The sequence below is a fragment of the Tamandua tetradactyla genome, chromosome 11, assembly GCF_023851605.1.
Source record: "Tamandua tetradactyla isolate mTamTet1 chromosome 11, mTamTet1.pri, whole genome shotgun sequence".
In the NCBI taxonomy this organism is placed as follows: domain Eukaryota; kingdom Metazoa; phylum Chordata; class Mammalia; order Pilosa; family Myrmecophagidae; genus Tamandua; species Tamandua tetradactyla.
The window spans coordinates 73,701,899-73,729,725 of NC_135337.1; the positions used below are offsets into that span (position 1 = coordinate 73,701,899).

The 27,827-nt window shown below is 43.1% G+C and overlaps 1 protein-coding gene across 9 annotated transcripts in view; it reads right to left on the reverse strand.

Moving 5' to 3' along the window:
* Positions 1-27,827, reverse strand: part of WDR27 (WD repeat domain 27) — a 347,331-nt gene that overhangs the window by 142,435 nt on the left and 177,069 nt on the right. For 8 of the 9 annotated variants that reach the window (XM_077120888.1, XM_077120884.1, XM_077120890.1 and 5 more), the window contains one exon: positions 2,163-2,260. In XM_077120888.1, the coding sequence (XP_076977003.1) occupies positions 2,163-2,260 (98 nt within the window). Of the gene's footprint in view, positions 1-568; positions 1,421-2,162; positions 2,261-27,827 lie in introns of those variants that run through there. The other variant, XM_077120886.1, reaches the window with a different exon arrangement.

The window sequence follows — 27,827 nt, forward strand, 5'->3', positions numbered from 1 at the left end:
CAAGAAAAAATAAGCGAAACGGGGGAACATCCTATTAATTTTCCTACTGAGTCAGAAAATCATTGGATTAAGTATAAAAGGAATGCCTAGCAGGGTGTAGGAACGATGTGCCAGCAAAGGAGGAAAACAGCTGAAAACTGTTGCCCTTGGGTTTAGCTTCCCAGGTGCTCAACCAAATCCCATGCAGCAGCCACAATGCTGGGTTAGAAACAGTGGAAGGAAACCTGGAACCACAGGCCCTGAACAAACCCACAGGGCACACCCAGGCAATCTCCGTGTCTCAGGCTGGTGTGGCCCCCTGTGTCTGGGCCTTCTGGGGCAGCAGCCGACCTCCTCTGGGTGCTGGAGGGGACCAGTCTCTCCTGACCCTCGGGCACAGGCCCCTCGGTCACCGGAGCCTGTGAGTGGGCCGTGGCCTCCTCTGGAGCCATCCCTCCAGGACAGCTGGCCACCTTTGGGGTTTCCTGGTTCCTGCCACGAGGCAGAGCTCACAGTGGAGTCTGCACCCATGTCCTCTGGGTGCCAATGACCCCGACTTCTGGCCGCTCCCTGACTGACCTCTATCTGACCCCAGCTTCCGGCTGCTCCCTGGCTGACCCCTATCTGGCCCTGGCTTCTGGCTGCTCCCTGGCTGACCTCTATCTGGCCCCAGCTTCCGGCCGCTCCCTGGCTGACCTCTATCTGGCCCCAGCTTCCGGCCGCTTCCTGGCTGACCTCTATCTGGCCGTGGCTTCCGGCTGCTCCCTGGCTGTCCCCTATGAGTCCAGCTCCCTTTGCTCACGAGGACTCAGCAACACTGGGTCTGGCTCCTTCTCTGGGGACACCTTACGGAAAGCTCTTCAGTGTCCCCTGTGAAGACCAGGGGCTGGGACCAGAGCCAGCTTCTGTGGGGACAAAACTCCATCACTAGCAGTCTGCCCTAGGGATACAAAAGACGTAAAGCACATTCATTCCATCACAACACCCCAAAAGCCCTAAGCAATTTTAGAATAATGCTAAGTAAAAGTCTCATGAAAGTCAGCTTTGGGCATGTCTCCTGGCACAAAGCTCCTCTCCAATGGACCTGAGAAAACCAGAAAACAGGTATCAGGTTCCTATATACAATGCTGGGTCAGAAACAGTGGAAGGAAACCTGGAACCACAGGCCCTGAACAAACCCACAGGGCACACCCAGGCAATCTCCGTGTCTCAGGTTCACCTGCGATGTGGCCCCCTGTGTCTGGGCCTCCTGGGGCAGCAGCCGACCTCCTCTGGGCGCTGGAGGGAACCAGTCTCTCCTGACCCTCGGGCACAGGCCCCTCGGTCACTGGGGTGACAGCACTGCCCAGAATGGTGCACATGGTGGGCCTGCTGCTCTGGTCAAGGAGATCGTTCCAGCCCAGACCGTGGTCTCCAGGTGTGATGCTTGGGTCCTTGTCACCTGGCCAGGGGATGGTGTCCATTTTTAGGTCAAGCAAGCACTGGCCTGATTGTTGCTATGAGGACATTTCGTGGACTTAACTCATGGTCAGTTGACTGACTGTCAGTGACCTCAGTTGACCAAGGACACTGCGTGCAGTGACGGGATGGCTCACCCTGTCAGCTGAAGGCTCCAGAAGGAGCAATGGTGGCTTCAGCAGCCAGAAGGGAGAATTCCCACCTCTGGTCAGCCAGCCTCTGGGGAGCTGCGTGGTCTTGGATTAGGGTAACTAGGTTGCGTCCCCATGAATGTCTGCCACCTGAGGAGCCACCGAGGAGCCAGCCGTGGGGCCACCTGAGGGGCCACCTGAGGAGCCACCAAGGAGCCACCCGAGGGGCCACCAGAGGGACCACCTAAGGAACCATCTGAGGGGCCACCCAAGGAGCCACCGAGGGGCCACCCAAGGAGCTACCCCAGGGGCCACCGAGGAGCGCGGGCGTCGTTCCTCTTCTCTGCCGCCCAGCCAGCAGGAAGAAGCCCAGCACCATGCCATCACCAACGCACAAATCACTTCATCTCTGGACGAGATTGTTTCGCTGGCCAATGTAATGAACCACGACCTTATTATAACCAGGAAAGGAGAACGAGCTGAGTCCATGACTACTCGGGACTCGGGTCTTCCCGAGGTGTGACACGGTAGCTCTTCAGCTGCGTCTCTAGCTCCACCGCTCGACTGCAGTGAAGGGGCAGGGCAGGGCCTTACCTCAGAGTTCTCAGATCCCACAGCTTTATCCCATCACCAACGGCTGCAGTAATGAACAGATTACACGCCTCGGACTGTGGGGCTGTACAAGGGGATCCCTGAAACAGTGGGGGAAAAAGAGATATAGTTTTAAAGGTGGAATTAATAAGCACTATACAAAGAATATCTTATAATATCTGAATCTAATGTAAGAAGTTAATGCAAACAAGTTTTTTGTTTCATTTATACTACAATTTCAGAATTGGACTAAAATAGATATAAAGTAATTAATAAGAATATATTTCAATGTTAAAGATTATCGGTAAATCTAAAGAAACACATTTAGGTATGTTTTCCCTATGTGTAATGTTACTGAATGTTAACTACAAAATGGCAAAAGTTCAAGAGACCAAGATATTATTACAAAAAAATTTATTTTTTAAGTATAGATCACAAAAAATATCCAACAAATTTCTAAAGGATGCCTTAAATAAGGCACCTAAAATGTAAGATTCAGCTATTAGCCTGTCAATCAACAATTGCAGGCTGCACAGAGCTGGCCCCGTGGTGAAAGCACCAGGTAAAGCCCCACAGCCTCGGCGGCGACATGTCACAAAGATGCCAACTGTACAGCCTGGTGCTGAGTGAGGGTCGGGCCTCCCCTCACTGCCCTCAGAAGAAATGCTGTCGTCTGTAAAAATGTCTCCCTGAATTAAACTCCATCGAAAGAACCATTTCTTTCAAAACATTACATAAATATCTTGTGGTTCATAATCATTTCCATCTTCCTTCTAGGTTGGGAGATCCAAAATAGAAAAGACTGGGAAGATGGTAGAGTAGGGAGTGTCAGGGCTCAGTCCTTCCACAAAAACAACTACTAAACAGGAAAGAACTGTCTGAACCAACTATTCTGAAATTCCAGAGTCAGAAGCACACTGCAGCATGCAGAGACAAGCAAGAGGGAGGCAGACAAGGCAGGTAAGGGACAGCACATCGCCCTCTCCAGCTGCCAGCTGCATCCCCCACTTGCCGTGGTGTCCAGCCCCTGGCTAGCTCGGGGGTGACAGGAAGAGAATAAAAACTCTCTTCCCTGAGAACAGGATGGACATGGCTTTTGATTAGCAAATTCAGACCACTGGTTCCAGGCTCTGACGGCAGCTATTACTACAACCCTCCCTGGACAAAGGCAGCAGCAGCCACGGTATCATCCCTCCCTGCGCAGCAAACAGGCTTCTGGCAGGCAGGCCACTCCCTGCCTTAGTTTGCAGCAGGCAGGTTCCCCCCGCCCTTCTCTTTCTCATTTGGCTGCCTCCTCTGCGGAAAATCCCCAACTCCACTCTCCTGACCTTCAGGAACTTGCAGGCAAGCAAGACACCTGGGATGGGGACCCTCCCCTAGCAGCTCATCTGCTTCTGTAACCCGCTTCGTGCCTTAAACTAACCAATTATTTTTCCTTTAATGTTGCCGGTCACCATATTCAACTTACTTTATCTCTAGCATGTAATACAGTCTATAAAAGCTAGGGTTGCCTTTTGTTCAGGGCTCAGACTTTCGAGGTGACTGGGCTGAGCCCCATGCGCACAAGCCAATAAATCACTTGTTTCCCGAAACTACAGACCCTTTAGTCTTGGCCTGTTCTAATTTCGTGAAACGTTCCTAGAGGCCTGTGGCCTCATTCCTGATTTTTGCGCTACACCTGGACAGGGGACAGGTGGACATTTACAGATGCAGTGCATCCCCAGGGCTGCAGGACACTGGCTGCAGGGCTGCCCTTGCTGGGCCAGCCAGGGAAGCTCAGCTCTGGGAGCCTTGGGAGAAGCTCTTGGAGCCCTTCCTGAGCCTCCCCAGGGCACTCTGGAGCCAGTCTTCACCCTCTTTGTGGGTCCCTGGCTCGGTTTTGACTGAGGTAGACTGACTTGGGAAACTCCTCTCTGGGATGACCCTCCCCCAAATCTGCCCCAGGCAAAAGCAGCTTGATACAAAGAAAGGAGTAAAATGCTATAAAGGAGGACAGCTGGGGTAAAAGTGTTCTGGCTTCAGACACCTGGGAGAGGGAAGACTGTCTCCTGAGAAACAGAGGTGACAACCAGATTCCCAGAAACAGGGGAACCCAAAACAATTAACAAGCAAAAGCCCAGGGCAAAACAGAGGCCCAGAAAGGCGGGGAGAACCCTGCAGGTGAACTCGCCTTGGGCAGATCTGACAGGAGGGCTAAAGCGCAAGAGACTCTCTCTCTTATCACCAGCTTGTTACACAACCAGGAAACAGACATCTCAGGGAATATTTGCCAGAGTTAAGTTTCTTTTTTTTCATGGGCAGGCCTGGGTCTCTGGCATGGCAGGCGAGAACTCTGCCAGTGAGCCACCATGGCCCATACCAGAGTTAACTTTTTTAAATATTGAAATGTACAGTGAGCAACAAGAATGCAAGACAAACAAAGAAACAGGTGGCCCATCCAAAAGAAAAGGATAAAAATACAAGCACGAAAGAAAAAGAGCAGACTGTAGACATGCCAAACGAAGCCTTTAAATAAAAGATCCTAAAAATGCTCAAGGAGATGAATGAAAGTACAGAGAAAGAGTTAAAGGACATTAGGAAACTATGAATGAGCAATATGAGAGTCTAAGTAAAGACACAGAAATGTTTAAAAAGAAACAATCAGAATTACTGGAGTTGAAGACCATAATAACCAAAATGAAAAATTCCCAGTACAGTCTTGTGCTGGTTTGAAATGATGTATGTACCCTAGAAAAGCCATGTTTTAACCCTAATCCTATTTTGTAAAGGCAGCTGTTTCTTCTAATCCCTATTCAGTATGGTATATTTGAAACTGTAATTAGATCATCTCCCTGGAGATGTGATTTAATCAAGAGTGGTTGTTAAGCTGGATTAGGTAGAGGCACATCCCCACCCATTTGGGTGGGTCTTGATTATTTTCTGAAGTCTTATAAAAGAGGAAACATTTTGGAGAACGAAAGAGATTCAGAGAGAGCAGAGAATGCTGCAGCACCACAGCAGAGAGTCCACAGCCAGTGACCTTTGGAGATGAAGAAGGAAAATGCCTCCCAGGAGCTTCATGAAAGGAAGCCAGGAAAGAAACTAGCAGATGACGCCGTGTTCACCATGTGCCCTTCCAGCAGAGAGAGAAGCCCTGACTGTGTTCACCATGTGCCTTCTCACTTAAGAGAGAAACCCTGAACTTCATCGGCCTTCTTGAACCAAAGTATCTTTACCTGGATGCCTTTGATTGGACACTTCTGTTGACTTGTCTAATGAGGACATTTTCTCAGCCTTAGAACTGTAAACTAGCAACTTATTAAATTCCCTTTTTTGAAAGCCATTCCATTTCTGGCATACTGCATTCCGGCAGCTGGCAAACCAGAATGGATTTCAAGAGCACACAGGAGCCAGAAGAATCAGGGCACTTGAAGAAAGTCACTTGAAATGAGTCAAGGTGCAGAGCACAGAGGAGAACCATTAGAAGTGGAAATACCTAGGACAGCTGTGTCACACCATCAAGTGTACAATATGGGCACTATGGCAGTCCCAGAGGGGAGGAAACAAGGCAAGGGGAATAGGGGAAGAAAAGGGCTGGAGGAAGACTCAAAGAAATAACGTCAGAGCACTTTTCCAATTTATCAAAAGACATGAATATGTACATCCAACAAACTCAGAGAACCTCTGAAAGGACAATGATGAAGAAAAATGCACCCCACCAAATAGGACTTATACTGTCAAGTGCAAAGGACAAGAAGATAGTTCTGAAAGCTGCAAAGAGAAAAACAAACAGTTACATATAATGAAGTCTGAATTGGACTGTATGCCAATTTCTCATCAGAAACCATGGAAGCAAGAAGGCGGTGATTTAAAATACTGAAATTGTTGAAGGAAAAAAACTGCCAGTCAAGAAGGCTGTATGCGGTGAGACTTTAAAAGATGAGGAGGATGAACTCACTCTTGTTTAGACAAAGCTGGAAGAGTTCATCACCACCAGACCTGCCCTACAAGCAGCGTTCAAGGGAATTCTGCAGACTGAAATGAAAGGGCAGTCAGGGTACCAAGCAAAATAAACAAAATAAAGACCACATTAAACTATATATGTGTAATTATAAATGCCAGTATTATTGCAGTGTATTGTTCGACATAAAACTCTACTTCTCACTTTCCACAGGTGTTAAAATGAAAATCGATAAATAGTAATGATGGTTTGGGACATTTAATGTACAAAGATATAAATAGTAACAAGTGCAAAGAAAGGATGGGGATATAGAGGAGTATAGGAAAAGTATATTTGCTTACTACTGAAGTTAAGTTTGAATCAAACCAAATATGATTGTTATATATTTAGGATGTTAAATTTTTTAATTTTTTTTTCTTTTTTTACATGGGCAGGCACCGGGGATCAAACCCGGGTCCTCTGGCATGGCAGGCAAGTATTCTTGCCTGCTGAGCCACTGTGGCCCGCCCAGGATGTTAAATTTTAACACCTTGATAACTACAAAGAAAATAGAAAAAATATCTGGATAGAAATAAGAAGGCATTTAATATGGTACCATACAAAAGTACAAAAGTAGTCATTAATGGAAATAAAGGATAGAAAAGGTATATGACTTACAAAGGTTAAATAGAAAAGTGGCAGAAAGTCCTGTGCTATCATTAGTGACTATAAATGTAAATGAATTAAACTCTCCAGTCAAAAGGCAGAGACTGGCAGAATGGATAAAAAAGCATGATCCAACTATATGCTGTCTACAAGAGACTCACCTTACATTCAAAGTTACACATATGCTGAGAGTGAAAGCATGGAAAAATATGTATACCAAGCAAATGTATCCAAAAGAGAGCTGGGTGGTATTAGGCAAAAAAAAAAAAAAAAAAGTTATAGGGGACAAAGATGCACATTATATACTGATAAAGGGAAGAACTGAACAGGAACATATAACAATTATAAAATATATGCACCTTAACAGCAGAGTTCCAAAATATATGAAGCAAATAATGACAGATTTGATGGGGAAAAAAATGATGGCTCTCCATTAATAATAAGAGACTTTAATAGACCACTTGCAATAACAGATAAACCATCTAATCAGAAGACCAGTAAGGAAGTACAAAACTTCAATACATACACACTAGACCAGACATGTATACAGCACTTCACCCAACAAAAACAGAATACACAGTCTCTCGTTCCCTCCCACTCAGCTTGGGACCTGCCCCAGGAAAGCCAGACAGATCCCTCCCACCTCCTACCAGAGACAATGACTATAAAATCTCTCCTGCAGTGAGGCAGATGCCCACTCAGATAACAGAGAACCAAGGCCACAGGCCATGGCAGGACCTAACCCCTGGGAAGGGCAGAAAACCAAAGGACAGCAAGGAGGAGGATTAGAGAAGGAAATGCAAGCTCTTCTCTAAAAGCAGCAGAAGCCAGGCACAGAATACCAAAATCAACTGCTCAGGGACCCAGGAGACAGGGGAGGGCACTTCCAGGCCCAGGCCAGTAAGGAAAGAAGTGTCTGAGAAAACGTGGGCAGAGGTGGTTGCCAGCCCTGGGTCGGGTGCTCATCTCCCACCCTTGAGGGAAACGGCAGCAGAGGCCCAACCATTGCCTGGGGGATGGCTACAGATGGGACAACTGGGGGAGTCCTCCACCCCACGTAAAGTGAGGGACACAGCCCAATTTTTTCATGAATGAGTGAGGGCACAGGAACCCCCTTTTAGTTTGGTCCAGTCAGTCACAGACTGGGCCAGAGGAGGCGGCTCAGCCCTGCCCGTTCACATGTAGCCTGGGCTCCAGGAGGGAAACAGCTCTCAGGATGATTAAGACACTGAATAGCACAATCTGCTGGACAGGCAGAAAGTGCAGAGAACTGCAGGGAACTGCAGGGCTCACCATAGCCTCCCCAGACCCTGTCCCAGGCCTACTGCAGCTGGTCTATACCCTGAGTGGAACCCGGCCTTGTTTTAATCCATAGAAACACAGCCACAAGAGAGGAAAAGAAAAATCCTTTTCAGAGCAGGACCCCATTCCTTGGGTTTGCCAATCAAGAGTTTAAGTTGGTATATTGCTCTGTGTATCTCCAGGTCCTATGTGTCCCCTCCTTTCCTGCAATTGCAGGAAAAGATTGATGGACCCTTAGTGAGGTTGACAAAAAGAAGAAGAGAGAGGATGCAAATAAATAAAATCAGAAATGGAAGAGGAGACATAACCACTGACCCCAAGAAATATAAGAAGTAATGACAGGATACTATGAACAACTTTATGCTAATAAACTAGACAATGTAGATGAAACGGACAACTTTCTAGAAAGGCATGAACAACCAACATTGACTCAAGAAGAAATAGACGGCCTCAACAAACCAATCACAAGTAAAGAAATTGAATCAGGAATTAAGAAACTCCCCAGAAAGAAAAGTCCAGGACCAGATGGCTTCACATGTGAATTCTACCAAATATTCAAGAAAGATTTAATACCAATCCTGTTCAAACTCTTCAAAAAAGTTGAAGAGGAGGGAAACTACCTAACTCATTCTACAAAGCCAACATCACCCTCATACCAAAGCCAGACAAAGATATTACAAAAAAAGAAAACTACAGACCAATCTCTCTAATGAATATAGATGTAAAAATTCTCAACAAAACTCTTGAAAATCGAATCCTGCAGCACATTAAAAAAATTATACACCAAGACCAAGTAGGATTCATCCCAGGAATACAAGGATGGTTCAACATAAGAAAATCAATTAATGTAATACACCATACCAACAAATCAAAGCAGAAAAACCACATGATCATCTTGATTGATGCAGAAAAGGCATTTGACAAAATTCAACATCATTTCTTGTTGAAAACACTTCAAAGTATAGGAACAGAGGGAACTTCCTCCACACGATAAAGAGAATATATGAAAAAACCACAGCTAACATCATTCACAATGGGGAAAAACTGAAAACCTTCCCCCTAAGATCAGCAACAAGACAAGGATGTCCACTATCACCACTGTTATTCAACATTGTGTTGGAAGTTCTAGCCAGAGCAATTAGACAAGAAAAAGAAATACAAGGTATCAACATTGGAAAGGATGAAGTAGAACTCTCACTGTTTGCAGATGATATGATACTACATGTCAAAAACCCCAAAAAATCCATAGCAAAACTGCCAGAGCTAATAAATGAGTACAGCAAAGTGGCAGGTTACAAGATCAATACTCAAAAATCTGTAGTGTTTCTATACACTAGTAATGAATAATCTGAGGGGGAAATCAAGAAAAGTATTTCATTTACAATTGCAAGCAAAAGAATAAAATATTTACAAACAAATTTAACTAAAGACACAAAAGACCTATACAAAGGAAACTATAAGAAATTGTCAAAAGAAATCACAGAAGACCTATATACATGGAAGGGCATACTGTGTTCATGGATTGGAAGACTAAATATAATTAAGATGTCAATTCTACCTAAATTGATTTACAGATTCAATGCAATACCAATTAAAATCCCAATAACTTACTTTTCAGAAATAGAAAAATCAATAACCAAATTTATCTGGAGGGGCAGGGTGCCCTGAATAGCTACAAATATCCTGAGAAAGAAAAATGAAGTTGGAGGCCTCACGCTATCTGACTTTTAGGTGTATTATGAAGCCACAGTGGTCAAAACAGCATGGTACTGGCATAAAGATAGATATACTGACCATTGGAATCGAATAGAGTCTTCAGATATAGACCCTCTCATCTATGGACAATTGATCTTTGAAAGGCAGTCAAGCCAACTCACCTGGGACAGAACAGTCTCTTCAATAAATGGTGCCTAGAAAACTGGATATCCACATGCAAAAGAATGAAAGAGGATCCATAACTTATACCCTATACAAAAATTAACTCAAAATGGATCAAAGACCTAAACATTAGATCTAAGACCATAAAACTTTCAGAAGAAAATGTAGGGAAATATCTTATAAATCTTATAATAGGAGGTGGTTTCCTAGACCTGACACCCAAAGCACAAGCATTGAAGAAAGAAAGAAATGGGAACTCCTCAAAAGTAAACACTTTTGTTCATCAAAGAACTTCATCAAGAAAGTAAAAAGACAGCCTACACAAAGGGAAACAATATTTGGAAATGATATATTAGATAAAGGTCTAGTATCCAGAATATATAAAGAGATTGTTCAACTCAACAACAAAAAGACAGACGACCCAATTACAAAATGGGCAAAAGACTTAAACAGACACTTCTCACAAGAGGAAATACAAATGGCCAAAAGATACATGAAGAGATGCTCAACTTCCCTGGCCATTAGAGAAATGCAAATCAAAACCACAATGAGATACCATCTGACACCCACCAGAATGGCCATTATCAATAAAACAGAAAACGACAAATGCTGGAGAGGATGTGGAGAAAGAGACACACTTATCCACTGTTGGTGGGAATGTCAAATGGTACAACCACTATGGAAGACAGTGTGGCAGTTCCTCAGGAAACTAAGTATAGAACTGCCATATGATCCAGCAATACCATTGTAGGTACCTACTCAGAGGACATGAGGACAAGGACACAAACGGACATTTGCACACCAATGTTTATAGCAGCATTATTTACAATTGCGAAGAGATGGAAACAGTCAAAATGTCCATCAACAGACGAGTGGCTAAGCAAGCTGTGGTATATACATATGATGGAATATTATAAAGCTGTAAGACAGAATAAAGTCATGAAGCATGCAACAACATGGATGGACCTTAAGGACATTATGCTGAGTGAGATTAGCCAGTGAAAAGGACAAATACTGTATGGTCTCACTGATATGAACTGACAATACTGAATGAACTTAGAGAATTTCAGTTGGTAACAGACACCATCAGGAGATAGACATACGGTAGATATTGGGTAATTGGAGCTGAAGGGATACAGATTGCACAATAGGACTGACTGTAAAAATTCAGAAATGGATAGCACAATACTACCTAACTGTAATACAATAATGTTAGAACACTGAATGAAACTGAACGTGATAATGATAGAGGGAGGAGGCCTGGGGGTGCAAATGAAATCAGAAGGAAAGACAGACAATGAAGACTAAGATGGTATAATTTAGGAATGCCTAGAGTGTATACTGATAACGACTAAATGTGCAAATTTAAAAATGTTTCTGCATGAGGAAGAACAAAGGAATGTCAATAATGCAGTGTGCTGAAAATAGATGGTAATTCATATTTTAAAACTTTAACCTATGTGTGAGACAAGCAAAAAATGTTTATTTCATACAAAATTTATATTTTGACTAGTGCATTTCCTAATATAACTTATGTGGACAGCTTAATCAAACACCACAGTACTTGGAACCTTGCATAGGGCATGAGATTTTGTAGGTTTCTCCACAGTGATGCCCAGATAAATTCCAGAGTGATTTAAACAGTGAATAGGGAAGTATTTGCAGAGTCCCCTAGGAGGAATGGTGAGAAAGGGGGAAAATTCAACTTCCCCAAGTGGAGAATTCTTGATATTCTCACAGGCAGTGGAGACAGCCAAAGCAGGAGGCCGAGCCTCCAATCTTGGGGTTTGTTCATATGAAACTTAATCCCACAAAGGATAGGCTAAGCCTACTTAAAATTAGACCTAAGAGTCACTCCCAAGAGAATCTCTTCTGTTGCCACAGAAGAGGCTTCTTCTGTGGCCTCTCTCTTTCTGCCAACACAGCAAGCAAACTCACTGCCCTTCCCCTCTCTAAGTGGACATGACTCCCAGGGGTGTGGAACTTCCTGGTAATGTGGGACAGAAATCCTAGAATGAGTTGGAACTCAGCATCAAAGGATTGAGAAAATCTTCTCAACCAAAAGGGGGAAGAGTGAAATGAAACAAAATAAAGCATCAGTGGCTAAGAGATTCCAAACAGACTCGAGAGGTTATCCTGGAGGTTATTCTTACTCATTAAGTAGATATCACCTTGTTAGTCAAGTTGTAATGGAGAGGCTGGAGGGAACTGCCTGAAAATGTGGAGCTGTGCTGTGGTGGCCATGTTTCCTGAACATAATTATATGATGATATGGCTGTCACAATGTGACTGTGTGGTTGTGAGAGCCTTGTGTCTGATGCTCCATTTGTCTACTTTATCAATGGACAAGTAAAACACATGGATTAAAGATAAATAAATAATAGGGGGAACAAATGTTAAAATAAATTTAGAAGATTGAAATGCTGGTGATCGGTGAAGGGGAGGGGTAAGGGGTATGGTATGTATGAATTTTTTTCTCTTCTTTTTATTGCTTTTTCTGAATAAATGCAGATGTTCTAGGAAATGATCATGATGATGAATACACAACTATGTGATGATAATGTGAGTTATTGATTATATAACAAGAATGGAATGATCATATGATAAGAATGTGTTTGTATGTGGTTATGCGTCATAAATAAAAAATAAATACATTTAAAAAAGGGAGGGGTAAGGGGCATGGTATGTATGAATTTTTTTCTGTTGTCTTTTTATTTCTTTTTCTGATATGATGCAAATGTTTTAAGAAATGATCGTGATGATGAATATGCAACTGCAATGATATTGTGAATTACTGATTATATATGTAGAACAGAATGATCATATGTTAAGAATGTTCGTGATTCTTTGTGGTCATATATTTTTTTTCATTTTTAAATTTAAAAAAAAATGGCCTAAATAGATGGAAAGATATTCCATGCTCATGGATAGGAAGGTGGAATATCATCAAGATGTCAATTCTACCCAAACTGATCTATGGATGCAATGCAATACCAATAAAAATTCCAACAACCTACTTTGCAAACTTGGAAAAACTGGTTGTCAAGTTTATCTGGAAGATTAAGAGACCTCGAATAACTAAAGACATCCTAAAAAAGAAGAGTGAACTGGGAGGTCTATCACTTCTTGACTTTAAAATTTACTACAAAGCCACTGTGGTCAAGACAGCATGGTATTGGCGGAGAACTGACCAGCGGAATAGAACTGAGAGTGCAGAGATCAACCACAAAATTAATGGACATTTGATCTTCAATAAGGCCCCCAAATCCACTGAATTGGGACAGAATAATTTTTTTCAATAAACAGGCATGGGAGAACTTGAAAGAGGACCCCCACCTGACACCCTATACAAAAATTAATTCAAAATGGATCAAAGACCTAAATGTAATAGCCAGTACTATAAAACTTCTTGAAACAAACGTAGGGAAACATCTTCAAGATCGAGTAACAGGAGGTGGCTTCTTAAACTTTACACCTAAAGCACAAGCTGTGAAAGAAAAAATTGGCAAATGGGAACTCCTTACGATCAAGAGCTCCTGTGCCTCTAAGGACTTTGTTAAAAATTTGAAGAGGCAGCCAACTCAATGGGAGAAAGTATTTGGAAACCACATATTGGATAAAGGCTTGAGATCCTGTGTACATAAAGAAATTATACAGCTCTCCAACAAAAGAACAAACAACCCAACTATAGCATGGGCAGAGGAAATTAATAGGCACTTTTTGAAAAGCAAATACAGATGGCTAAAAAGCACATGAAGAGCTGCTCATCTTCATTGACTATAAAGGAAATACAAATTAAGACAACAATGAGATATCACCTCACACCTATAAGAATGGCTGCTATTAAACAAACAGGAAACTATAAATGTTGGAGAGGATAAGGAGAAATTGGAACACTTATTCACTGTCGGTGAGAATGTAAAATGGTTCAGCCTCTGTAGAAATCAGTTTGGTGATGCCTCAGAAAACTAAATATTGAGTTGCCCTATGACCCAGCAATACCAATATTCAGTATATGCCCAGAAGAGTTGAGGGCAGTGACACGAACAGGCATTTGCACACCGATGTTCATAATGGCACTATTCACAGTTGCCAAGAGATGGGAATAATACAGGTGCCCATCAACAGAAATACTGCATAATATCCCATGCATATGATGGAATATTATGCACTATTTAGACAAAATGATGTCCCAAAACATATGACAATGTGCATGAACCTTGAAGACATATTGCTGAGTGAAATAAGTCCCACAAAATAGGACAGACACTGTAAAATTTCATTATTGTGACTCTGATAAAGCTGCCAGTGTTTTGGAGCACCTAGAAGGAAAAATCTGAGTTAAGAGCATGGCAGCCCATGACAAACTCTGGGAACTGTTCTATAGCTGCTTGTTGAAATTTAATTTGAAAATTATTGCTTTTTTTCTTTCTTTTCTTTGTACATATATGTTATAATTTACAACTGGGAAAAAAAACAGTTTTAAAGGACTATAGGCAGTTATAATAATAGATAAAATAAATTCCTGAAATGAAAAATTTGAAAATGTTTAGTAACATAGCTCACTACTACAGCAAAGTTGGTATTTGTAATAACTTCTTACTTGATATTTTGAGAACACACAGTTTTGATAGTTAATCACATGGTATTTAAGATACTGTTTAATATTTAGAATTCAAGTAACTCTGATATTTGTATTTATATACAGACATCCTTCCTTGCTTTAATTTTAAATTGGTTTTATAAAACTTACCATGCAAACACAGGCTTTACAATGATAATATGGATACTTTATTTAAATATGCCTATGGGTAAGCTAAATGAATGCAGTGAATGTAGCGAATAACTCCATGTAACCATTATTTTTAAATACTTTATGGAACAAAATCTTCTCCTAAATTTAAGTAAAAATAAATGTACCATTGGCCATTAAAAAAAAGAAGTGAGGGAGAGGATTAAAACACAACTCCTAAACACTCATTACAGCTAAATGTTTCACAAACCAGTCCCAGGTTAGCATAGGTTGATGACTCATGATGTAAAAATAATTTTACACACAGCAAACACTTGGGGATCATTTATCAAATACTGGGCCCTATGTGAGGAACTGAGTATAAAAAACAAAACACAGATATTATACTGGATTAGTTCATAGTTAAATGGAACGTCAGAAAGACAGATGACTGCATAGTTATAATACCTTATTACAATTGCTAGTTTTTGTTGAGACTAAAGAATGAAAACTCAACAGAGCAGAAATAATGCATCACAGCCAAATATTTCAAGGTGAAAAGTTTTTTAAATTTGATAAGTCTTACTAGAGGATAAAGAAAGATAAATAAAGAAGCAAAGGAAATTCATGATAAATAGAAAATACAGAATTTTTCTTTAAATGTAGAAGATAAAGCACAAAATAAGATGAAATGTATGAATAATTATTAGTGTAAACAGACAAAACATAATAAGCAAAAGAGGTGATTCAGGTTGGGTTTCAAGAGACACATTAAAAACATAATTTTTAAAAGAGTGAGGAGAAAACAGTATATACTAATTGAAAGGAAACAAGATTGAGTGCGAGTACTAGAAAAAAATACACATAAAGCAAAGAAAAGCCTAATTAGAAATAGTTTCTAAAAAATGATAAAAAGAAAGAACATACAAAAATATTAGTTGGAACTTACACATACCTAATAACATGGCCTTCAGATACATAAAGCAAAAACTAATAGAATCATGAGGAGAAACAAGATTATAATCACAGTGGGAGATTTTAATGTATTTTTCTCACTAATTTAAAAAAAATCAAGCACACAAAAATTTAGGGAGATTTAAATGGCTTGAACCATGTGAATACAAGAAACAAGGCTGAGCTGATGGATACCTGCATGGACATGTCCTACCTGGTAAGTGAGCAAAAGCACATTCTTTTCATGTGCATATATAATATCTATAAGCCCAAATAAGAATCCAAGTTTCTCAATAAACATAAAATCTCAACAGATGTCAAGAATATCAAGATTATGTAGTGCATGTACTCTGAATTCAATGCCATAAAATTAAAGATTGGTAACAATATTTTAGTGTCAAAATAGTAAAATTGAACCCAGAAGATGTGGAAATACACCTGCGGAAATCTAAAACACACATCTACATAAAGCCTAAGATGAAAAAAAATCATAATGAAAATTAGAAAATATTGGAAATGCAAGAGTAATTCAGTGGTAGAATTCTTGCCTGCACGCAGGAGACCGGGTTTGTTCCTGGTCCATGTACTTCCCAAAAAACAAACAAGCAAACAAAAAACAAATGAACAAACAAAAACTCAATAAATGGTGCTACAATAGCAGGATAGTCACATGGAAAAATAATGAAATGGGACCCTGCCATATAGCATATAAAAGAAAATTAGAAAATATTTTGTGCTGAATGAAAATAAAAATGCATATCAAGGCTGGCAAAGGACAATTAAAGGAGTATTTGGAAGAAAATTTATAGGCTTAAATGAAGTCACAAATTCATCAAAAAGGACAAAATGCAAACATAATATGGAGCAGAATCAAGCAGCTCGTGGGTCTGTACCTGTGACATCATTACATATGAGTATCACTTAAGCACTAAACAATGCAATATATTGTTTTCGAATGTATGTGTGGGAAAGATTCACACCAATTTCATTAGTAGTCACTGAAAAAGAACAAGAGGGAGGGATCAAGGGAGAACTTTATCTTATCAGTCACATTTCATTTCTTTAAAAAAAAAAATGTCGCAAGAAGCAAACTGCCAACATAGGTGACTGCTATTTCTGAAAATATAAAATCTTGAAAAGATTGTTTCACTAAAAAAATAACCTGTTTCTACCCTTACATGCCTTTTAGTTTTTCAATTCAAATTAGCTGCCCATATTAAACATAAACATCAAAAAGGCAAATACTTTATTCACAGACAGAAAAGAAGAGTAGCAGCCAGGCAAGTTCAAAAAATCATACAAAGAAAAAAATGTCTGCTATAGCATTTTGAGAGTGCAACCAATCTTAAAAGATTTATATTGTTTTTCACTCTAAAAATAAACCATTTAATGTTACAACACAATTTACAAATAGGAAAATATGGCCATTGATTTTTGACATAGATGGTCGTCTTGTCAATGCAACACAGAAATGAGCTCGATTCTGCCTGCGCAGTGACGCACAGCTCGGCCGAAGAGTCGGTCTCGCCTGCGGGGCAGCACTGGAGACGCGTGACTCACAGGGCCACGCTGTTCCCTGAATGGAAAAGAATTACGGGATGTATTTTAAATTTTACTGGAAATATTACATCTGGGCTAGTTATAATCTGTGTTTTGCATATATCTGGATTAGCTGGGATGACAGCACACAAACAGTAGCTCCCATATGCTATGGTCAGTTTGAACACTTTGATGTCCATTGTGCAACTGAACAAAAATTCAAGAGACACTATTAAAACATAGTGTAAACCTCAATAACCTTACATTCCTTCCCTTTCATTCCATCATATACCATTCAGATATTTATTTTCAGGAAGTAAAACCAGTTACTTTCCCATAAAAAAAAACCTCAGAGCTAATTTTCCTAAAGAACACTCTAATCCAAGTACACGCCACAATCATTCCTAAAACATTACAGTCACGGCTAAGAGACCATGCAGGTGTGAGGCAGGCTGGCGTTATTACAGGGGCAGTTGCCAGCCTGCTGCTACAAAATGCAGAAGAAATTTTAAGCATTTCCTAACACAAATACCCTTAAAAGTTTTAACAGATAAAATTTGAGTAGAGAGGAATTCTTGAATTGCCAAACTAGATGGGGGCTGTGAATGCAAGGAATAAAGCAAGGTCATCCCTACACAAAAATCTATCACAGGCCTACCTTATAAAAAAGTTTTACTTAACCATTTCCAGTGAAATTTTCTAAAAACCCCTTTTAAGGGGTACTCTACGTGTCGGGACAGTATCTTCAGAAAGCCAGTTTCCAGTGCACACGTCCATTAGGAAGCAGATGTGAGGACAGATTAAGCTGGATGGAGACGGAGAGCAGGAAGTCTGTTCATACACACGAGGAAAACTGGAGTCACTGCTTGTTTCTGCAAGCGGTCCCAAGACCACAGCTGATATTTATAACTTCCTTCTTCCCCCACCCATTCCCCAGTCAGGTCTGGAGTAGCATTGGCCTCCAAGGCACTGCCCACCTCCCACAGCCACACTCACACGTGCCCCGAAGAATGTACTGTATCCCAGCCACAGGCCTCCCTGGTCCACGGGGGAGCGGCTGCCCCACTTCCCCTGTAAGTGACTCCGTCTTCTCAGCCAGTGTGTCATGCCCTCTGTGACCCTGAGACGCCTCACAGCAGTCAACCGGCGTGGCCCCCAATTCAATCAGATGGCGATGGGCTCTCTGCTGGAAGCAGCCCTCCCCGGAAACCGAAACCTCCAAGGCAGCAGAGGTCCCAGCTGCAGGTCCAGGAAGCAAAATCTCCACGAGTGGATTATAAAGCGTAACAGGAAGAGAATCCCCACTTCCCAACCATGTGCACAGAGTGCATCTACTCAGGGGAAGAAAAGCCTCCACCCTTCCACACGGGATGGGGTCCAAGTCCCACCTGCTGCCAGGCTGGAGGGGATGGTGCCAGCCAAGAGCCACCACTGGCCTTGGGTCAGACACTTAGCAGTGGCGGTGCCAGGGAAGGGGAGTCCTCTTGGCCATGCATGGCCTGCATCCCAGCCACAACAGCCACTTTGTGTACCAATCTATTAAGCAAGATCTAAGTGGCTAAGGAACGATGCTATGTGATATTCATGGACTGTGTCATTTTATTCACCTGACTACTGAGCACCTCCTCTGAAGCGCATGCTTTTAAGGAGAATCACATGGAATACAACCTCTTAACACTCTGCCTTCCTGACTGGTCCATCCATGCATCACTTGCCCAAATACACTGGTCCTCAATCTTCCAATAGCATTTCCATGCAAGTTAAACCATTATTTACTGTCTATATAAATTCATGTATATCTATGCTCCTTGCCCCCTCTCAGATGAGACTAACTAAACAGCCACATTCACTTCCTGAGCCTCAGTGAAAGGTACGGATATCTCACCACCCCAGCAGCCTGCAGCTGCCAAGCTGTGTGTGAGGCAGAACTACTTGTAAAGAAGGGGCAAGCTGCCCCCTCCTCAGTCAACTCACGAGGGCGTAAGCGTAGACTGAGCGAGAGTAGGCAACCAGTGGTAGCCTTAGTAGAAGGAGTCCCTGCTGCCTTGCCTTGTAATCTTGTGCTTTCCAAACCTGCTCAAACCCTAGTTTGTAAGGACCCCACCTACTCGAGGACAGGTGGCTGTGGCACACACCCCACCTGACCGACTGCTGTGTCGGACGGAAAGCTGTGGTTACATTATCATTTCCTGTTCCATGGTTAGACATCCAGTTTCTAATCTGAACAAGTCAGTGAGTTTTTTTAAGTGAAAATAGTTATATTAAAGGCAGAATAAGGTATGAATTTGTTTCAAAACTAAAGAGCCCGCACTGTAGTTCTCCACTGGGTTTTCATGCTAAGTTACACAAAGCACCCTACTCGCCTCATGTGTGCCAAATGGTGCCAGATCACCCGAGTCCTGAGGCCCAGGTGAGAAAGCAGCTGGCACTGGAGCCTAATTTTGATGAAGAACCTTCTCTTACCCTGGACCCTACTCAAAACTGATGGCCTTACATGTTAGTAAATGGATCAAGGAACTTATACAAATTTGATATGCCTTGCCTCAAAAATCCACAAATGCTGCTGTATGAGCTAGGGTTCTCTAGAGAAACAGAATCAGCAGGAGAGATCTGTAAATATAAAATTTATAAAAAGCATCTCATGCAACCGTGGGGATGTAAGAGTCCAAGGTCTGTAGGGCAGGCCACGAGCTGGTAGCTTCAATGAAGGTCCTTAACAGTTTCAGGAGAGGCTGGCTGGCTGAAGCAGGAAGAGTGACTGTCTCTTCCGAATCCTTCTTAAAAGCCTTCTGTGATTAGATCAAGTGTCACTCATTGCAGAAGACACTCCCCTTAGCTGACTGCAAATGCAATTAGCTGTGGATGCTGCCAACATGGTCATGATTTAAGTCCATGAAATGTCCTCAGAGCAAAAGACAGGCCAGCACTTATTTGGCCAGACAACTGGGCACCACTACCTGGCCAAGATGATCCATGAATCTGACCATGATACCCACTAAGCCAAGCGCTGTGCATTTGTCTTTTTCAGTGGTAGGTATTGCAAGGTACGGAGCTGTGATTACCCACTGCCCTTTATGAAAAATGAGTACACAGTGTCTTGCGGGTCGATGTGTCACTTGGCCTCTCCTATTATGGCATCCTTCAGCCCTACTATCAATGCTGGTGTGAACCACCATTTCTGCAGGACCACAGAAGAAAGCCCACTGTAGTTTTTCAGAGAGGAGAGGGCTGTTCGCAATGCACCTCTCAGTTCCTCAGTGAAGAGAATGCCTCCTCAGCCCTCTTGAATGAGGTTGCATGTGATGAATCTGTCCCCACATTTCTCTACCTCCCTGAGCCTACAGCTTCCTCCCAGGTCATACTCTGAACTTGCCCCATGGAGCGAGATGAAATATCACACTGTTGTGGGTCTTGAGGGGAATTTGCCTCCATTGCAAGACAAACATACTTGGAAAGGTGATTACAGGGCTCGGCAGCAAGGGAAAGGGAAAGCCGGCATCTTCAGACACAGCAGGACAGCTGCTTCCACTAACAAGAGAAGTTCAGCTTCTTCTCACCAGATGTCTTTATTCCAAGTTTCAGGGTCAGTCCCAGTCTTTCCCAATCAATGCTTAACTTTCACTATGAGACCTGGCAACCCTATGGACTTAACTGATATTCTAATTCTGAAATCCATACAATTAAATGGTGAACATGATTTTTAGTAATATAAGACTTTTGCTAATATACAAGAAATAAAGGACATTTTAGCAGGGCCATGGAAATGCTCTAGCTTTTAGACCATGATTTGAGCTGAAAGATTAAAGACTGTGTTACTTTCTTTCTGTAAATTCTCTAGTACAGAATTCTAGTGTAAATTCTCTAGTGCAGAATAGTAAGAATCCATCCCACACGATAGTCACCATTACTTGACATCTTGCATTCATCTTCGTTGCTATACTGGTGATATTCTCACTGCAATTCATGCCACTAGCATCTCAAAGAGGCTTGGCAATGGATTCAAGCTCAGGGACACAGCCAAATCAATCCAAACTCCCATCTGAACTGAGAGACTTCAATATAAAGGTCTAAAGCTTTGAATCACCAAGGAGAAACTAAGGTGGCATGGAGAGAGCCACAGCAGAAAGTTGCTACCATCCCTAAGGTAAGACAGCAAAAGGGCATATAAAGGGAAAAGCTTAGGACTTTAGATGTGCATCCCACACCTGAGCTCCAGCCTCCAGGAGTGGCTGGAGGCTGGGCTTAGGCAGGAGCCGGGCAGGACCCGAATCTCCAGAGAAAAGTCTGCTCTCTCGGGGAGAGAGAGAAGGAAATATCACAAAGCGGGGTAGCTGCTCTGTGAGGAAAGAGCTAGTACTGCTGGGATGAAGGCACAGAAGGTAGAAGGCGCAAGCCGTCTGGAAAAACGGGTCTCGCAGTCACAGCTCCAGCATCACCCAGCAAAACACAGAGGTGGGCTTGGAACTGAGACGGAGTAACGCAGTAACTGGATGCAAGCCAAGGGACTTTTAAGTAAATGCAATGTATGTAAATATAAGAGCATCTATTTATATATGTGGGTATGGACACACACACACTCACTCTCAAAACGGTTTTGTTCTGCAGTGGGCAGCTTTAGACCAAGTCCTAAGATGGCCCCCGAGCTTCAAGGATGCCTCCTGCTCCCAACCTTATCCCACCACCTCCCGCCCCTCCTCCTGCCACACGAACCCCTAGAGCAGCCCTGTCCCCAATACACACCTGACTCGCATCCCGACTTGATTGTCATGTCACCTGATCACAGAGCACCTGGCACTGCAAAAACACGTACCTTTCTTTCCCGCCTGTCTTCCCAGTAAGAATATAAATTCACCAGTTAGATAAAGAAGCTTGCTCATTTGTTTTCCCCTAGGCTGGAAGTAAGTTGAAATAACACTGACAAACTTAACAGTGTTGTTAAGAACAGGCAACACGAACTACTTCACTACTCTAGGGCAATTTCAACAAATTTTATAGAAAGAAAAGAAAACCACTTGGAAAGCAAGATCTGATTTTAATAAAACTTAACCTCCTCAGACAGATGAAGAAATTCCTGAAAACAAAGTTGTATGTAAAATTTACAATTACTTATTTTATCAGTGCTATAAAAAGAAGAAGCTTTTAAAAGAAGTAACTCATTTTTTAAAGGTGTATCCCCTCAAATGAGTACTACAGATCATTTAAAATATGGGAGGAAAATTGTTTTTGGTCGCTGACTTGTTCCATTTGAGAAGGATATTTGAACAGAAGGGTTAGTTTGTCCTCAGCTTAGACACCACAGGCATGTGAGATTTCACTTGGGAAAGAAGTGAGGCGCCTACTAGGTGCCAAGGGGAAAGAAAATGCACCACCCACGTTTAGAATAAGTCATTCTTAGCGCACATGAAACAAGTGGTCATCTACTGAATATTACCAACAGCCTACCAAAATTTGCCTGATTTTCTCTATACCAAATGAGGATACATTTCCAGGGCCTTGGCAAATGAGCTCAGGAATGAACATAGCCCACTGTAAAAAGAAACTAAATATGTGTATCAATAGGCAAACAAACACGAAAAAATCTACTAACTACGTGAACATCAGACAAATCAGAATTAAAGGCAAAAATGCATTAATGACACTACATACAAGAAGGAGCATTCATTATGAGCCTCCACATCTTGAACAACAGAGAACATATTAGAAATGAAAAAAGAAATGAATAAAACAATGGTCAGAGTAGAAGGCTTTAACACAACTCTTCCAGAGCTTGATAGATTTAGCAGACAAAATGTAAATGTCAAACTGCTTTGTGAATCTGAGAAATTGGGGTCACAAGGGAAGAATAAAGTATTGATCTGGCAGCTTTCCCTGGCTCCCTCCTCAGAGCTGTCAGGCATATGATACATAAATTAAAAAACAGTGGCCAATTATTTCTAAGGGACATATGGTCAAGTGGTCTGTTCTTGTTATCTAAGAACTAAAGATAATTTCATTCCCTTTAATTACAAATACAATGATAAAATTTATCATTTAATTAAGGTAGTTGATGAAAAGTTTGATAATTATCTAGAAAAGAGTTCAGATGGCCAGCAATGCAAGGTATCGTAACCTATCCCAACACACTTCATGAAAAGCAGGAATTAAAAAAAGAGTCTCTACTAGTTTGAAGATGATACAGGAATCTGTGTCAAGTTAGGTCCACAGCTAAAATGGAATGTGGCATACACGGAACTCAGTTTCCCCACAAAGCTAGAACAGGCAGGAGAACAGGAGACCCAGCTGCGCTCAGCCTGGAACGAAATCATAACCCAAGCTCACAAGCAGACCTGGAGGCGAACAGCCAGAGCTCCGGAGGTGAACAAGTGGTCAGCTTGAGGGCAGCCCAGCACCCCGGACAGGTTGAACTCCAGGAGCCAGGCTGTCCCTCAGTGGGCCAACAAAACCACCTCTAGACCTAGCTCTGGAGAGCACGAGGGCCTTCCCAGCTGGTTAAGGAAGAGGAACGCTGAGCCGGCCCAGAGAGGCCCGATGCTAGACGGAGGGCCCTCCCGGAGCACCTCCTGTCTGCAAAGGCTAGGCCTGCACTTCTGTGGAGTTGGGGCAGGAAGCCCAGGGAGTCAGAGGCGGGGAGGGCCTGGTGAGCGGGAGGAAGGGGAGAGCAATCATGAAGGCTGAGTACCAGCCTCAGAGCATTAGCGCAATCTGCACCCGGAAAGTCATTTTATTTTAGCACCTAATGAAGCCCACATAATGCTAACCGATGAGGGTGGCCAGGCGCTGGCTTGTTCCCCTGACTGCTCTTGGGTACTAGATATAGTGCTGCTTCTGCTGCTCCTCCTGACTGGCGTGTTGGAGCAGGCAAGGAAACCATCCAGAGGTTCCTGTGCTCAAACGTGGGCGCCCTTCCTACAGACTGCAGGGACACAACACCCCATGGGCAGGAGGTGAGACAGACACCCCAGGGTGAGACAAAGAGCTCTCAGAGGGGAGAGAGATCACAACAAAAACGCAGCAAACAATATCAAAAAGGGTTTTAGGGGGAAAAAGAAATGGGATAGAGGGCACAGAGGAGCTATTTCATGTTTTTAAAATGAGAATTCTGGCACGATTTAGCACTTTAAAGTATGTGCAGTATGATGTGATTTAAAATTAAGCATGAAGAAAGTAAACAGCTAATTAAAAAAGAAAAGAAAAGAATACAGGCTTTAACACGGGACTTCAGAACTGGGTTCAGTGCCCAGCTCGGGCCTTGGGAAAGTGGCACTGGCCTCCATGGTGAGCACACAGCTGTCAACACTGCCCCCAGATGGTAGAGCGTGGCATGGGGACATGCCCTCCCTCCATGCCACCCCAGCCCTCTGTCTCCACATCACCCGAGGAAGCCCACAGGAGCCACCCGGGGCTCAAGAAAATGGTCTGTCCCTGGGAGCTCAGCGCCCCTGAGTTCCCCAAGTCCAGAGAATTCTCACCTGATGCCAGGTCTCCCTGCAGGCACAGCCTCAAAATACAAGCCCAAAGTTTCCGCTATCCTCAATACACTGACAACTGTCAAACCCGAGCCTATTCTCGATGGAGGCCCTTTTCTCATAAGGTAAGTGCCAGTGATTTACTTCGATCTTCGTTTCTCCTCAGGAGGCAGGTATGACCGTCTCACTTCACCACGCAGGATCTGAGAGCCAGGGCTGCAGCCCTACTGCCCTCCAGGCTCACCCTCCAGCCACGGACTGCCTGTCTTCTCCCTCCGCCTGCTCTCTGCGCCAGGCCCCAGCTGCGCCCCACAGGCCTCTCAGCCTTGTGGCACGTACAACACGCCTGCTGTTCACCTCAGACCTGGGCCTTTTCACATTTCCCAGTGTTGGGTCCAGGCCCCCCAGAACACTGGGCTCCCGCCGCACAGGTGCCCAGCAGAGCAGTGGAGCTGGCCACGCGGGCCATTTTCGAAATGGTCACCTCTGCCCACTCACCTGCCAGGCTGTTCCTCTGCAGGTGCCTCTGAATGCAAAACCTCAAGCATGCACTATCCAGTCAGCAGCCGCCACGTGCAGCTATCGCCAAGATTACAACATGCACGTGTGCACACACACGCATCTTAATTCCCTCTCTCAATTGCATCCTGTCCTCGCTTCACGCCGAGATGGCCACGAACACCTCGTAAGGAGCTCATCTCCACCAGCCTCTGCTTTGGTCCATGATGTCCAGCTGCACAGACGCACCTTCAAAACACAAAGCGGGTCGCTGGAAACACCCAGCCTCTGCCGCGCCTTCGCCTGGCGGGGTGGCGTCACGTGGTGCCTCGACACCTTCACCCCAGGATCGTGTCCTGTCCTCCTTCCAGACGTGTCTAGCTGTCCCCCCAAACCTCAGCCCAAGACCCAGAGCCTCCCGAAACCCCCCTGGCTCCCACTTTGTTTAGCTGGCCCTCGACACCCCACCCAGACCTTTGTCACGGTACAGCAGACTGCGGTCGCTGTTCTACAGCTCTACCTCTAAACCTCGCCTTTAGGGATAAGCACCCTATCCTTCCTGACTACCAATCCAAAAAATACAGCACATAACATGCACTCAACAAATGTGTGTTGAATAAATAAATGTAATTATATATAGCAGTAATTTGTAAACACACAGAACTCTCTTCAGAAGACTACACAGGAATCCAATGAATAAAACGCATAATAGCAGAAAGTTTCTTGCTGAAATTTGCGTATGAGGAGCAGCCTCTACTTGTCGATTTCCTTTTCCTGATAAGAAACTTATTATTTCTTGATAAGAATTGTCGATTTCAAACTTGAAAATCCACAGTTTTTTTCCCCCCCTCATCTTCCAGTGTTGGAGAACACACAATGCTTTGTCTCCTGGTAAATCAAGTGTTTTCTACTTACTCTTAACCCTCACCATCCATATATTTAGACTCCTAACATATACTAAGAAACAATGATGATCATCATAGCAAATTCAATAGGAAAAGAACGGAATTCTATGTTTTAAATTTTGAAAGCAAATGTGAAAGGTTTTAAGATATGAGGTATTTGAGAGAAAGGAAAGTAGACGAAATCATTTTAAGTGAGTGTGCTTTATTGGCTGCGCTCCTGGGCAGAGCTCACCGAACCCAACGTGGAGTGAGGTGAGTCTGCACACGGGCTTTGGCGAGTGCAGTTTTTAAGGGCAGGGATTAGGTGATGGTATGAAAGGGGCGGCATATTAAACAAAGGATTATTATACTAGTGGGTTGAGCAGTGGGTAGTAAAGACCTTGGTTGTAATGATTTACCTCCCGATTCGAAGTAACTTCATGAGTCCAGCCATAGAGCCCTTCCTTATTCCCCCAGCTAACAAAACGTATTTCAATCAAGTCGACAAATAAGATACAAAGACCTTTTAAAAAACAGACTTGTAACTGTATGTACTATGCTACAAAGAGACTTCACGCATCTTCATTCTGCAAGTAAATACCTTCTCATGGTTTGAAATGTTCTAAGAAATCTACAATATTTTTCACTCAAAATATATTTTAAGTTCCAGAATCAGACTACAAGTAAGTATATGGTAAATAATACTTCATCCATTTCATCAAATCAGAAGTAAACTGAGACATGGTTTACTCAAATATTACAAAAAAGTAAAGCAGCCAAGAAAAGCTAAAACAAATTCAGTACTAAAGGAAAAAACAAAGAAAGTGTATCAAATAGTGGAGTCATTTATTTATTCAGCCATCATTTAGTGTATGCCTATATGTGCCAGACAAGGACACAAAAGGTGAGCAAACCAAAAAACAATCTCTTCAGTTAGGCAGTGGAGAAGTGAGACAAATCTTAGAACCTAATCACAGGAAGTAAGTTCCAAGACGGGGGAGAAATTAGTTCATCCTGCAGAGCAGCTAGTAAATAGCCAGGAACAGGACAGAACAACTGCTGTGGGACATCAGTGACCAGACACACAGCATACCCCAGTCTAGACAAGCTGGACCAGCTGCGATGCCCCCCAGAACTGTGAGTCCCCCAAGCCCAGAGGCCAGCACCCCTTCCCCACAGGCTGCTTCCCAGAGGGGAAAGGAAAGGGACTTTACCTGCAGCAGGGGCTGAGAACAACCAAGCTCCAATTGTGGAATTAAGTAACAAATTCTGACTACTAAAAATAGGCCCCCACCTCAGCTGAACCTGAGGTAAAAGCTGAGGTTGCTGGGTTTTGCCCTGGCGCAGAGGGGGCAGGGCTGACAGAAAAAGAAAAAAAGAAAAAAAAAAACAGCGTTTTTTTGGATCTGGACAGCACAAAACACTTGTAAAGGACTGCACCCTTAAAAAGAGTGGGGGTGGGGGGCAAAATAGGACCTGGAGATACACAGAGCAACATACCAACTTCAGCTCTTCATTGGCAAACCCGAGGAAAGGGGTCCTGCTCTGAAAAGAACTTTTTTTTTTTGCTTTGTTGCTAATGCTTAAAACTGCTCTCAGACTCCAACTGCCCCAGGCATGGGCAGAATTAAGCTAGTCTGAGAGACAAAGAGGCTGGTCAGCGGAAAGGATGTAATTCCCTGCAAGCGGTGCCTTCCCCAGGAGAGGGGTGGGGCCAAGGTCAGGTGGAATCCCTCCCTCAAGGAATTCAGACCTGAGGGTCTGGAAAACTGAAGGTTTAAAACAAGCCTACAACCTCTCCTTTGTCTCTACCCTGCACCCCAATCCCAC